Source organism: Sprattus sprattus, assembly GCF_963457725.1.
Source record: "Sprattus sprattus genome assembly, chromosome: 17".
Taxonomy (NCBI): domain Eukaryota; kingdom Metazoa; phylum Chordata; class Actinopteri; order Clupeiformes; family Clupeidae; genus Sprattus; species Sprattus sprattus.
Window position 1 is genome coordinate 29,936,896 of NC_137915.1, and position 15,749 is coordinate 29,952,644.

The 15,749-nt window shown below is 38.5% G+C and overlaps 1 protein-coding gene across 1 annotated transcript; it reads right to left on the bottom strand.

The window, feature by feature from the left end:
• Positions 1 to 1,180: 1,180 nt before the first annotated feature.
• On the bottom strand, positions 1,181 to 5,691 carry LOC308378109 (ADP-ribosyl cyclase/cyclic ADP-ribose hydrolase 1-like). Its single transcript, XM_080854927.1, has 8 exons — positions 5,486 to 5,691; positions 4,607 to 4,736; positions 4,363 to 4,498; positions 4,116 to 4,198; positions 3,495 to 3,568; positions 2,339 to 2,425; positions 1,962 to 2,048; positions 1,181 to 1,863 (listed from the first exon to the last, which is right to left on the bottom strand). The coding sequence occupies exons 1-8, from the start codon at positions 5,683 to 5,685 to the stop codon at positions 1,806 to 1,808; spliced, it is 855 nt and encodes a 284-aa protein (XP_080711053.1). The 5' UTR covers positions 5,686 to 5,691; the 3' UTR covers positions 1,181 to 1,805.
• Between the last annotated feature and the right edge of the window lie 10,058 nt (positions 5,692 to 15,749).

Genomic DNA, 15,749 nt, shown 5'->3' on the forward strand with positions numbered 1-15,749 from the left:
GTGCTACTTAAACTAGTTGTAAAGTATGCCAAGGGGACTTTTTTCTCTCGCAATATTGAGATTTCGGAATATTGGCCTTTGGGAACACTGGGCCGTCCCCAGTGTGCCTACAGGACTTGTAGATCTGACACAAGGTACCCTGAGAGATTAGAGGGACACGTCGTTTTTGTTCGCATTTCCAAAGCCCAAAACATAGGAGGAAAGTTGCAAGCTGTGGATTAAACAGTGTGGGAGACCCCACTCCCAACTCAATATATCGCCAAATACACATATGTCTGCTCCAAAACAAATTAAGCTGCTTGCAGTTAGCTAGCTATATATCGCTAGTTATGATGACTAACTATCTAGTTGAGAGAACATCACCTAACAGTTATGGTTCATGGCAACTAGTATTATTACCATCAGAAGAACATAACTAGTCTCTCCAACAAATGTGTTAATGTTAAAATCAAAATGTTCATGTTACCGTCAAAATGCTAATGTTACTATTTGAAAAATTGCACTCTGAGCTATCCTAGCTACTAGCGATAGCAAACGCCAGCTAGTTGCTAGGAGCTTAACACACAGCATCAATGTTGAACAAAATGTCCCAAAGGCCATTATGAACTTTTTATATTTAAATCTGTGTAGCATTTTGTGAATGGGAAGCCTACTCCTGAGTGCAATAACCTGGCGATCTGATACAAAGCCATAGCATTTAATCAGTATCATCAAGGCTCTGGATTGATTGCAAAATGTCTGAACGTCAGTTTCAACGTCAGTTTCCTCGCCTATTGGCCTCCTCTCATTATCATATTGGGAACAACGAATGAATGAATGAATGAATGAATGCATGCATGAATAAATATATTAATGAATAAATAAATACATACATAAATGTAAATTATAATTAACTATTGATTGACAATTGTGCATTAATTAATACATGTACCAATTTATTTCTGTCTGAATGCATGAATGTGGACATTTATTTATTTATTCATTAATTTGTAAATATGGCAGGTTTGGTCCTCCATAGTGAAGAACCTTCCGATCAACATATAGGCCCAAGACTAGAACATTGTGGTTAAAAACCTTTCGATCGACGTATTGGCCCAAGACTAGAACATTTGCCATCATGGAATCTGAATATGTTTGAACCATTGAAATCATTACTTGATCCATCTTTACTCATTTTAAGTGTCTCCTAGGCTTGCAAGCTAGCGTCAATATCAAACGTAAACACATTTTTAAAAATGCCAACACACTAATTTTGATATGATCTGAACAATGTGAAATGGTCGAAAGGTAGTCTTATCCCCTCTGTATTTATTGCGTGTAATTTCTTTCGCAAAAATTTCTTAGCCCATGGTTTGACAAAAACACAAAAAGAAACTGGTGTATAGTACCTATGCCCCCTGTAGATTATTAAGCATTTAGGCAAATTAGAAATGCCACTCTCTTTCACATTTCCAAAGTCTTATCTATAATTCTGTTCCCAAAATCTAGTTGAAGTGTTATTTTGTGTCCAGTCTTCTTCTGACACCATACATTAATCCCTGTGCCCCCAAATGAAGAATCACAATAATAAAGGTATCACTGTACTGTTCTTTGTATCTCTATCTCTCCCTGTCTCTCTTTTACAAACTAAAACTATGGAAACATATCTCATTGGGGTTCTTCACTTCTGCCAAAGCAGCACACTTTTCTCATTGGGGTTCTTTACTGCTATATCAAAGCAGCACACTTTTCTCCCGGGCATATATTTGGAGGCTATTAGGAGATGGATAGGCTTCTGCATAAACGGTGTGTTGACTGAAGTGAAGTCACCAGCAATCATCACAAGGGATCTGTGGTTGCGAGATGCAGGTCTGAATTGTGGACCTGGAGAGAGAGAGAGGGAGAGAGGGAGAGAGAGAGAGTTAACAAAAAAACAAAACAATAAAACAATCATGCAAATAAAACAAAATATTTGAACTCACTGTGGAACAATTTTACACTGATATTTCAATTTAGGGTCCAGCTGGTTTTGCAGATCTTTCAGTGATGCATCACTCTCACAGGTTTTCCTGGTGATAAAGTGACCGAAAACTTAGTTAGAATTACAGGATCATTCAGATAGATATAATGTTGTCAAAATACATATAGGTCCAGTACAATATGCTTTTCATCTTGCTCTGGAATGAATGAACTCAGGTTTAACTTTCTGTATGATATAGCTTAAGACACTCTACAGGGAGAATATAACAGATCAAACTCCCGCACAAGTTATCCACACAGCACTCAAACACTGCCTGAAATGCTGAAGCAAAGGGACAGATACAGACACCAGATGAGGAAAAATACAAGAAGAACTTACGTGTCTCCTTCTTTGGTAACAAGCAAGACTGTCAAGCTGCTCATGATGGAGGAGTTGAAATGCTTGACTTCTACAGAAGCAAAAATGCTACAAAAAGAGTGAAGTAAATGTTTAGCTACGAAAACAGTCATAAGTCCTTCAAACTTGAAGGTTTTTGCAGTTTTGATTGTTGTGTATTCATCATTATTTTCGGGTCATTCTAGGACCTTATACATGTTGGACATGTCTATTCACCCTGCCCCCTTGTCCATTTAAAAGAGAGCCCTACCTTGGAAGATTCAGGCAATAAGAACTTATTTTGCCATTTTGTGGCATTTACCTGCCACCATAGGTTCCCGTACATGCTGGTTAAAGCAGCAATACAGAGTTCTGTTCCAAAACTAGTACGCTCACTACCTAAAAGGCATGCAAAAACCTTGCAAACACCACCAACAGCCCAGATGACACTGATTGCCATCACACTAACTGGTGCCTTTTGGCAGTTTAGCTGGGAATGTCATGCGTGTGAAAGCTTTTCTTCCATTTTTGCATGGTGTACCAGCCTGTTACACAGAACTACATAGGTCATATCCTGGATGGCTAGTGGGGAAGACACATGTCTAATATGCTAAACTATATGCTATCAAAATGAATCAAAATGAATTTGAGGAGGGTACCAAAACTAGTTGCCTGTAAAACCATATCACAAAAAGTGTCAAATTGTTGCATAGTGTTACTTTAAATGAAGGGGTATTCAGTTGGTTGCAATTCAGCAATCTTACCACTAGATGCCATTAAACCCTACACACTGTATCTTCAAAGCATTCAGTGTTTTTTCCCCACCATTTTGAGGTATGTTTTGTCAGTGAGTAGCACATACTACATTTGCTAGTATGTGTGAAGGAGCGATAACCTGTGCTTCCTCAAGCTGCCCACGCTATTGACTTTGTAATTCTGTAATGTCAGGGGCGCCATTATTGGTGTTCATAAGGCAAGTCTGTAGGCTGTTAGCTAGCTTTCTTATTGCCTATTTAAAGTCGAATATCATTTTAGCATTTTTAATCCAACAGTATCCTACTTGAATATCACATTTGCAATGACAGTCCTGTAGAATCCATATTATCAACAGCAATAGACAGATCATAACAGATAGTAATGGACCATTCATACTTTATACCTTGTGGGATTAAAAGGCATATCTATGGCTCCATTCAGCATGACAGAGACATCACCACATGCAGATTCTGCAAACTGTGGAGAACAAGCATGAGGTTTTTTTCAGTACTGAACAATTCCATAGTATATATTGGCATGAAATAACAGCATTTAATGGTGGCAAAAGCCATATACTGTAGTTCTTGGACACATTACATTGTAAGAGGGTCCTTTGACTGGATGTCATAAAAAATGCTGTTTATACCAAAGAATATACGCGCCCAGGAGCAAGATTTATTGCGCTTTCCTTAACTATTCTGCCTTAAAGACCATGTAACCTTTAAAAAAAAGGTCTGTAAGGTCTTTCTTTTTTAGAAAAGCATACTTTCTATAAAAATGCATTTTCTAACAAAGTTCTATTGCTAGATAGAAAAGCCTTTCCAGAAAGGGCCTAGAGAAGACTACCAGAGGGGGTTTACTTTAATACAATGATTCTAGTCAGATGATATTTACAGTATGTAGCTATTGAATGATTCAGTGCCTTGTTTGCTCAGCTGTGATGTAAGGTGTGGAGAGGACACTTTCACCCACACTGGAGAACAGGAACAAAGACCCTGTCAGACTACAGGCCAAAAACACTCACTGCTGCTGAAGCTTGGATCCAGAATGAGCGCACAGGATTGTTCACACAATTGGACCAGCTTGGGCATCCTGTGGTAAAGATTTCTGAAAAAAGCAAGCAAAAAAGATAGCCGCACACACAAACACACACACACACACACACACACACACACACACACCAAGCAGTAAAACCTGTTTTACAACCTGTGCTGTTTTTGTTCAACAATTTTTAATAAATATAATAAATAATAACAAACATGTGAATGTACCCTGGCTCTCATTTTTGCCACACCAAGTGAGTCCATCCAGGAGGAAGCCAAGTAGAGTGTCCTCTAGAGTTACATAACAACTCCTTTTCTCCGTGAAAGTATGGACTATTTCTTTAGTTTTGCTCCAGAATAACATCTAATAAGAGGAATGTAGCACATAATTCATAATAATAATATTAATTTGCAAAAGTAAAAGTAATGAAATAAAAAACTATGATGCAAAACCAAAATGGTCTGTCTTTACCCTGTTACATGCTGGCTCTTGGGACACTGTGTGTATTAGGGAATCATAAGCATCTGGAGGGACACCACACGGATCCTTTCCCACAAATGCTTGTGTGAATGAAGCCCAAATCTTCTCACAGTCATTTTGACTGAAAACATGAAGGATGCCCACTGTTTCACTACAGTTTCAATTATTTCATCAAACAGGCTACAGTAGAGTAGACTAACCATTCCCCCCACGACCAATATCTGGCTTGACAATTACTTCACTATGGCTGCACATTGGTGTGAAAATGGTCCACATTTGAGCAACTTAAATATCTGAATGAACATGCGTGTAAAAACAATCATGTGCTACTACTACTACTACTACTACTACTACTACTACTACTACTACTACTACTACTACTACTACTACTACTACTACTAGACTACCACTTATAACACCAATAACAACAACAATAATACAATACTACTACTACGAATTATAATAATAATGCTAATAATATCACCATCATCACCACATAATCATCATCACAATCATTGTTGTACTTGAAGTTGTTACTGGTGTTTACAGTTACCATTTGTAAAACATACCATGCTGTAAATAAAATGTTTTATTGTAATGACATTATGAGAATCTTTAAATCTAATCATCTAGCACAAGTTAGTGCAATGTCAAAGTCACATCTACTCCATAGGATCTGTAGTGGCGCTCTTCAAAATCTTAACCTAATAAATCCAAATTGCTCATGTTCCACTTCCGGACACAAAGGGGAGCCTACACTACCTTGCCATAAATGTTTTGCTAGCTTACATGTTAGTAGTAAACCATGGCATTAGTATGTCAAATGCTGTAAATCTGTGATCAAATGGCAGTTAAAATGTTCATTATTACCTCGTTGCGCCGTTGTCTTTCAAATACGTGTTGCATCTATTAATGATTGTTTCCTTTAGACTGCCGGACGAAGTAGTACGAATAGTAAGCCCAAGTGTAACAGCTAGAATAACTGTGGCTATTAAAACCAAACTTAGACAAATAATCCGGATATTTCTCCGTTTTGGACTTGAGACTCGGTCGATTTCCCTGTAAACCATTATGGAATTCTGTATCACGCAGCAAGCTCTTCCAAGCGGCTCCAGAGGGTTTGTCAGCAACGGAAACGGTCAAATGACAGTGTTTTACCCTACATAAATAACCTACATAGATAACTTGTTAACATACATAAGAGATAACTTGAGAAGCGACAAAAGTTGGCCGAGACACGTGAGGCGTATTTGGACACTGTCTATTTTTACCAAGTGCGCTTAGGGTCTATATCTTTTTCTCGAAACTATGTCTCCGAAAAGTACCCAGTAAAAAATAGTGTACACATGTCATTAAACCTGATTTCCTATAGCTGTCGTGCCACCTCGAGGTCTTTAGATTTTGAACAAAGTGTGTTTTATGTGGCTATTGGTTGCTTTGAAGTGATACAAGCCAGTTTATGTTATATTTACGAGCTGACTGTGACCATGGAATACAGGCTGTCTGAGTATGTGTAATGTTATCTGTTGGTCCCAGGTCAGTTTTTGTCAGAAGACAACTGGCTTATATATCACTTAACCATACAGACAGTAGAACTATTATATTTTGGATTATTCAGAGTGTATTTAGGCTTCATTTGGACGGCACATATATTTTCATTGCTGAGCATTTCTCCCAGTGTTGTAAGGTATGCTATGAAAACCATTTCCAATGGCATATTTCTTTTTTCAATAACCCGGTTTGATCAGAGCCTGCCAAATAATGATCTGTATGATATTATTCATTAAGGCTTGTTTATTAAAACACACATGAAAATTGATGTAATGCATTTCAAGTAAGAAAATAAAAAGTGTGTTTACGTGCGTCTTTCTGATTGAAAAACATATTCACATATTCCTGTTCAAGAGGCTGGCTGAACAGGTGAGGCAAGAGTATTGTTTGGGGTTCTTCATACATTGGAGAATCATTAGAGTCTTGGAAAGTGAAGACACAGATTCTGATTAATGATCTGGCTATTTATCTCCACCACAGTACTAAGAGGCAAAACATCTCAGTCCATGCTTGAGAAAACTATAAACTAACAGGTCTGTAGAGGTCCAACGGATGCCTCTGTAACGGTTCTATTGCAGTCAGGGACGGAGACGGATTTGCAACCTTCCAACTTTATTCTGTTGTATAAACAAACAACGGTTGACATATGGATCGCTGACAGGCATATCTCTTCTGCCTGGGTATATACAACAACACATTATCACACAAAAGCAAACCAGTGCACGAACAGTTAAAACAACAATGCACGCATAGCACACACATGTTGGCATTGGAGCAACATACCTGTTGTATAAACAAACAACGGTTGACATACGGATCTGCACAAGTAAAACAAAATACAAAACACGTCAGGTTCAGTATGGCTATTCATATTCTTTTATTATTATTTATATTCTATTATTATTAGTATACTATACTATTAATATTTAGCTAGCTAACGGAACATGAGTAGAGGGAAGTTCCCAGTGAACTAGCTAGCTAATCACTGTGTGTACAATGAACCTCGTGTTCAAGAAAAATAATACAATCAAACTTTCTGCCCATTAACAAACGTACTTTACAAACCAGCACATTACATACTTATTATAGAAAATACACATTACATGTCGAAGTTCTCGACATTCATTGCATCTAGCTATCTTAAAATGTACAAATTGTGATGCTCATTTTTCATTATGGACCTACCGCTGACAGGCATATCTCTTCTGTCTGATTATGACAACGGCACATGAATATATCTTGCAGACCTGCAGTACGTCACATCCCCAAAGGTGGCTTCAAACACCAACAGTAATAAAACACGCGTATTTATGGCGAAACTCACACTCTATTTACATTTTATCTATTTACATTGTAACTCCGTTACACCACTGGTTGGAGAATTAGTGCTGTCCAAAACCTATGCCATTCAAAGAAGAAATAAACCCAGATAAGTGTAAAGATTGTTCATACCTTCAGGGTTGTGTGAAATGTATCCCCTGGATGTGTACTCTGTCTATGTCACTTAGACCTGAACCAGTAGCCTCTGAACCCTTTCCTCCAGATATCCTCCTTCCTGCTATCAACAACCAAAACAAATCAGGAAATACTGTTTAATGAGTCAGAAACAGGAATGCACACTACAGTAGTTGACTCTGAAAGTGGAACTGCTTTATAATATGCTTTGTCGATTACCCCACATACTCACACTCTACACATAGCCTACAGTTCAGGCAGATAGATGATCTCAGATCAGATTCTTAAAGTACATAGGTTGGCCCCTTGCAAAACAAATATAGCTACCACTTTACTCTTACTTCATAAAAAAGAATCATTAAAACAATATATAGGGAACAATCCAGTTATTTACCCTATAGAAATGTGTTGAAATCAGAAACAAAACTTCACCCACTCTTCCATGATGACAGTTAGCAGTCATTTATGATGGTAAACACCTCAGCATGATGACAGAAATGGAAGCAGTCTTGTCCATAGCTCCACCGATTGTTTCATCTGATGGAGTTGTGGACATCAGACCCTCTTGTAGCAGCAAACCACGTACGACCTTACTGTGTTTGTGTGTGTGTGTGTGGACATCAAACTCTCTTGAAGCAGCAAGCTACGTTCTAGCTGGCTAGGAATAGCAGAGAGAGAGAGAGAGAGACATACAGTACAAAGCATGTGCTACTGTCATGCTAAAAAGTGACCGGGGGCGATAAAGAGCCTGTGTTACGTCATATTTTTTTGTTCTGGTGAGTGTACGAGCAGCAGCGTTCTGTATAAATTGGAGGCTCTTTATTGTGTTGATGCTGCATCCGGACAGGAGAGCATTACAGTAATCAAGGTGGGAAGTAATAAATGCGTGGATTAGTTTTTCTGCATCTTGGAGGGATAAGACCTCTCTAATTTTGGCAATATTGCGTAAATGAGATCTGTTTTATGTGTGAGTCAAGTAGGAGGTCTTGGTTGATAGTAACACCAAGGTTTTTGATGTTAGTGTTGGGTGTTGGGAAGCCATTGAGTGTGGGTAGATGGGTAGATAGTGTAGTTCTCAGTTGATCGGGGCCTACAAGCATAACCTCAGTTTTATCAGAGTTGAGGAGCAGGAAGTTTTTAGCCATCCAAGATTTTAAGATTGGAAGGTTTCTTCAATTTTGTTTTGCTGTAGAAAGGAAGTAAGTAGCTTAGCTACTAGTTTTTCAAGTATTTTTAACAAGAAAGGGAGGTTAGATATGGGTCTATACTGTAGTTAGTGAGATTTTTTAAGAGATGGTTTTATCACTGCTATTTTGAATGATTGTGGGACGTATCCTGAAATGAGTGAATTATTCATTACATTGAGTAATGTCTCTCTTAATAAGGGAAGTGCATTGTAAGGTCATTTTGTGGGGATAGGGTCTAGTAAGCACTTCGATGATTTAGATGAGAGGATCAAGGAGTTTAGTTCAGGGAGGTCGGTGGGTGTGAAGAATTCAAGGAGAGCACCCGGTTGAGGGGGTGTTGCCTTTGCGCATTTTGTAAGGGGTGTAGGGTCACAGAGGGGGAGGAAACTATGAATTTGTTCTCTTATTTTAAGGATTTTATTATTGAAAAAGGTCATGAAATCATTACCACTAAAGATTATGGGAACCGAATGTTCGATTGTGTTGTGGTTTTTTGTTAGCCTTGAAATAGTGTTAAATAGGAACTTTGGGTTGTTTTTATTACTATCAATCAATGAAGAATAGTAAGCTGTCCCGTAATAGATACTGTCCTGTTGTTATATCGCAGTTCCCTGCGATAAGGAACGTCTCGGTTACTTACGTAACCTCGGTTCCTTAAGTACGAAGCAAGATATAACAATAGTTGTGTGACACAGTGTTTTCTTCTTTTGGTGGGTGTTTCGACACTCAGATTTTGATCCAAGGAAGATGGAGACGTGCACTGCGGTATTTATGGGCTCCGGTGGGGGCGGGGCCAGAGCCAGAGCGCGACAAACGTCTCCCTGCCTATCGCCGTGAATGAATAAGTTCTTCGATTTGGTCCATGACACAAGGTCAAAGCCCGTTGTTATATCTTGTTCCGTACTTAAGGAACCGAGGTTACGTAAGTAACCGAGACGTTTTCTGTTTCATTGCTCTACTTTCCCTTGTAGTAGTAACTTTACGGTCACACTGTATACCCACTAAGCTATTCTACAATACTTGAATACTCTCCCCCCACCTTATCTACTATCAAATTTGTGACATGTATACCATGTTTTGTTTATATGTATTCTTCTTTTTCTATCTCTTCCTCTCCACCAGGCCAGTCCAATCAGAGGGGCCTTTACTTGTGAGCCGAGGTCCTGCTCAAGGTTTCTTCCTATTTTTGTCTTGCCCCTGTCGCCATTGTACTTGATCCAGGGTTGGCCTCTGCAAAGCACCTTCAGACAATTACATTTTTTGGGTGCTATATGAGTGAAATTTTATTGCATTTTTAAGGAAAAGTCTGAAAATCAGTGTAACTTTAAGGAACAACAGTACCAAACTTTGGAATCAGATTCACAAATATTGTCTCACGATTTACATATATATATTTTGAGTTTCAAAAATAAATGTTACACTGTTGCATTAATTTACGGATGAACATGCATTTACAAACCGCTTGCCATTTGTGAACATTGCTGCATTTGTCTGTGGATTTATTAGAAAAAAAATGTATCCCCTGGATAGCTTTCAAGGACTCTGATATGGACATTCTTAATGACACATGCAGCAGTTTCTTCAGTTGACCAATATTCTCCTAACCCTTGTTTTGACTGCTATCTACCGTTGTTCCATTCATATTCCTGTATTGATGTTCCCTTGCCGCTGATGTTCTTTTTTGGTTGGTTTACTGGTGGATAATAGAACAAGCCTTTAAAAAACGACACACTGTTAAGGATTAACCAACCTTTTTGGCTTCTGACGTCTTACAAAAAGCAGTGTCTCATTTCAGATGTTGTTAACAGCTTGACCAAATTGTGTTTTTACCATCTAAAACCATCATCTTGCATTGTATCTTTCAATACATGTTCAAATGATCCAATATCTCACAAAAAAAGTCTTGTCTTGCTTAAACAATGTTATAATAATGTATTTATTAATGTATTATTAATTAATTAATTTAACAATTTCATTAATTTAGTAGAATAAGAAGAAAGACAAACAATAATACTCACAATTACATTAGTTTCCCTTCTCCAAACAGTACAGTGCAGTGCATAATCTTTTAAGAAGTAGAACAAAAACATGTAGTGCAATCAAATCCTAACAGAAAAGAAGAGTAGTAAATGCAATTGTTCTACCAACAATTCAGGTCCTTATTGCATTATGTCTTATTACATATAGCTCCATTTTAAAACTATGTTGAACTTATTTAGTAAAGTGCACAATAAAGACACCCTTATGAAAACTTAATTTTGACCTAAACCCATTATAATGTCAGGTGGCTTTTACTGTATATCTCATGGACACGTCATGTCTTCTTAATGTAATAATCTAGGTGTTTATATGTCATTCGAATTGACAGTTCATAAGTACTTTACTACGTATATTTTTCTAAGGTAGTTTTTATTTCATAACTAACAATTCACATGATTGAAAATCTATGACATAAAATAAGGAGATGACACTTAGCAGTCGTGTTTCATACTGGATTTAAAGGTATGAGAAGAAGATGAATCTAAAACAACAATACAAACTCATCTGAGTGACAGATATTGGAGAGGTACTCAGTAATGTACAGCTATAATCAGAACAGAACAAGAAAGACAACTCAAATAGTTATTTGTACAAGGTGCTTTAAACTGAGTTACTGGTTATGCAAGGACTGATTCAGTTTCAATTATTTCTGAGGTACAAATTAGTGGCTGTCACTAACAGTCCATCGTGGCTGCTAAGCGTTATTGTATAAATAAATAAAGATACATTTATACTGGTGAAATTTCATGCAAATCATCCTTTTATAGTAATCTTGACTTCAATAGAATAGTCAACAGAATTCACGCTTCCTAAGTCTTATTGTGAAGTATCATTCTGGTCCTCAAGTCTAGTTGAAGTGATATTTAGTGTCCAGTCTTCCTCTGACACCACACATGATGAATAACATTAGGCAAGGCAAGGCAAATTTATTTATATAGCACATTTCGTACATTATGCAATTCAATGTGCTTTACAGAAACAAACAGTAGGCCTAATAACATAAAAACAAACACAGTTACTAACAGTATATCAAAATAAACCGAGTTGATTCGTAATTAACTGAATTAATGACTGATTAAGAATAAAAACATTTACAGAAGTGCGGGCCATCACACTGAGGCAGCCATACCAGGCGCCATCACCATGACAACCTTTACAGAAACAAACAGTAATAGAATTTAAATTGAAACACAGTCAAAGAAACTTAAAAAAAAAAAAAAAAAAAACAATAATTATGACATAAAAAGTAAAAATAACTCACGTAGGCCCATGGTGATGATGTGGCCTTCTCCGCTGCTCCATCGAAGTCTTCCAATGTCTCAGAGACCAGGGCAGACTCCCGCTGTGTTGCTGGCAGTTGCTGTTGATGTGCAGCATGCACAACGGGCCGGGTGGAGGTGATCTCCAGCTCGAAGACGGGCAGAGGCCGGCAATGTGCGGTGGAGGGCACATGACTGCACTCCTCTTCCGGATGTTGAGAGCGATGTTGAGAGCGATGAGGCAGCAGCTGCTGGGAGGTGATCTGTTGAGTGGAGGGTGCACTGCAGGCACTGCAGGAAGGGTCGCTCTCTGTGGCGCACCGGGAGACGCGCCAGGAGGCGGCTGGACTCCTCTCTTCCGAAAGCGCACCAGGGCTCCAGCTCTTTTACCTCTACGTCTCAGTCTCGTTGCGTGGCCAGGGCCTTTGATTTGTAAGTCCAGCAAATCCATAGAAGAGGCTACAAAGTTGGGACATAAGTCTGATGGTGTTGAGTCCTTGATGTAAAGTAGCTCATCCCTCGTAAAAATGATTAATAAAGGTATCACTGTCCAGTTCTTTTGTACCTCTGTCTCTCTTTTACAAACTAAAACTATGAAAACATATCTCATTGGGGTTCTTCACTGCTGTCAGAGCAGCACACTTTTATCATTGGGGTTCTTCACTGCTATGTCAAAGCAGTTTTAGAGGATATCAGGAAATAAACACAGCAGGCTTTTGGATAGGCAATGGATAGGCTTCTGCATAAACCGCATGTTGACTGAACTGAAGTCACCAGCAATCAGCAATGCAGGACTCAATGTGTGACCTGCAGTGGTGGAATGTTACAAAGTATTTTTACTTCGTTACTGTACTTCGTTACATTTTTAGGTATCTGTACTTTACTGAAGTAAAAATTATAGTGCATACTTTTTACTTTTACTTCGTTACATTTTGCAGCTCTTATCTATACTTTTACTCCGCTACATTTCTACAATATGTGTCGTTATTCGTTACATTTTATGAACACAGTTTTGCCAAACTGTTGCCTACACAAAAATATGGATTGCGTTGCTTTAGGACGTTTCAACCAATCAGGTGGCTTTATCAGCTCCAATGACAGCAGAGTGTGTATTTGGCAGCAGCAATACGGTAGCCTTGCCTGATTTGCTTAAACATTCGACAAACAGCCTGACTAACAAACAACTTTTCAGCATGGATTCAGTCAGCGTCATCTGAGGACATGTTCAAGTTCAGAGGCCCCAAGAATAACTTGTGGAGGTTTCAGTGCGTTCCCCGTCTACCTCAAAAAAGGAGTTGCTAGCCTTCAAAATTCGTCTTCAAATTTGGAGAACCTGTTGAGTTATGCGGAGTTCTTGCAATGCTAAGTAAATGTCTATGACTTTTGCATATCGTATGCGGTTACTGACATGTTTTTATACTGTTATCTAGCAAAATACATGTTGACATACAGCAATAGCATCAAAATAACACAATTGTACCTTGATTATTTATTTAACGTAGTGGTAAGATAAAGCTGGTAGTTTAGCAATGTCAAGCTAACGTGAAGATTTGCCTTTTTTATTGACTGGTTATTGCCTGGCATGCAAACTTAATACCTAGTCCTGGGTTACTCATAGTGCTGTCAAACTATTAAAATATTTAATCGCGATTAATTGCATTTTTGTCATAGTTAACTCAAAATTAATCGCGATTAAATTAATCAAAATTAATCACGATCGCAAATTTGTATCTACCGTAAATCCTCAAATAGTGGCCGGGGCTTGTATTTACTTAGGCTGCACAGCGCACCGGCCTTTATTTGGGGCAGGCTTGTATTAGGGGCAGGCCTTTATTTCTTACTTATCTTCTGTTATAGAATTGTATTATTTAAGTAATGGGCATAATTGCAGTAGGCGAATATAATTCATTGCATATGCGTTCAACACTTCCTGCACAACGCGTAGCGCTTTAGGTCGGGGCGTGTCAACGTAAAAAATAAACATCGGAGTTATGGTCTCCACTGTTAGTCACGGAGGAAAATATTTCCAAAGCCTTGAATTTAATAATTTTTCTAGACACTCTATTATGCTTATCGCGGACTGAAAACATATATTCAACGAGCTGGTCTGATATTCAGCCTTTCTTTCTTTCTACCTCCACCTGCTAGTCATAGCCTATCGCATTCGTCTCGGGTCAATGTCAAACTTCTTTGCTGCTTTTTCTCCCGAATGTTCTTCAGCAATCAGCATACACCATCTCTTTGAATTTAATATCAAAGTTACGTAAGTCTACTACTGCTTTATGATCCCTTCTGGAAAAGTAACCTAGCCAACTAAAACGTTACAGATAAACAACAGTAGGCTATACGATACGTGGTAGTCCTACGTAGTCCTACGTGAGGAAATTTCTTTTTTCATTGCAAACAGCCCATGGGATTAGCCAACAATATTATCTAATATAATATTAAACATGAGGAGAACATGTATTTGTGAAATGCATTCAATTAAATTGTGATGCTGTGAAACGGGAATTCCTGGACCAAAAAAGGGACCGGGCTGTCTGAAATGCGTGTATTAGTCTGGAAGGCTTTGAGTGGACGGTGCTGTCTGTGTTTTGCTGGAAAAGTAATATTCATTAAACCATGTATTTAATGCTCGTATTTAATCTGACTCCATTATCTCTGAGATCTGACTCTACTTTTTGGGAACCCATAAGCTCCTCACTTCACCTGTATATTTATACCCGAGTTGTAGGCTTGGTCTCCAACCCAATGCACCTATCATCTGTATTTGAATTTCTTCTCTTATTTTCTAATAACCGTGTTCCACACAGTAATAGCGTCATTAAAGGACTCGCCTCGGCCGGCCGATTCCCTTTTGGACAAGTCCACCGTCATAATATGCATCTAGTCTGAGCTAACCACAGAGGTCTCATAATGCTGCTAAAGGTATATTTTCAGCTTGATGGCGTCACGTGATTCAGGGACAGAACGCCAGACTGCTGCCCGTTCCTAGTTTAAAAACACGCGCACGCCGTACAGAGGCTGATCACCTACCTATCTCTATATTATAAATTAACAGTTCACTATGGCATGTCTTAGCTCAGGTGATTATAGCCAGGAACCCCCAGACTTACACTTCTTGCTGGTGTCTGCAACCAAACCCTAGTCAGTATTAGCGGGACACTATATCATAACATCAGTTAATGATTTCAGAAGAAGGCAGAGTAGGTCAGAATTTACCAAGTTTATTTTAACAAGAAGCAAGTTACCATTAATAGTTATAAAACTATCCTAAGTGAATAAACCAGTCTTACTACCAAGGAACATATCTAAATTGAAGGATGTTAAGTCTACATGAAACATAAAAACACTTACAGAACATGAACATACCTGGCTGCTGCGAAATGACTAACTCACACGGATGTGAGGGAGATCTGAAGACAGAAGACCCCAAGTTCTTTGTCTGTCTTACCCTTAAGTACCCATTTTCGTCCTGCTTCTGCCTAATGAATACCCCCCTAAACAGAAAGTTTCTCAAGATGAGTCACACATTGACAACCAAATGGAAAAAGTTCTCCCCCCCAGTGGGGGTGAAGCCCCTCTACCCAGAGACACTTCTGACCACTCACAGAGGCCAAAATGATCAAGTCTCTGCTATGT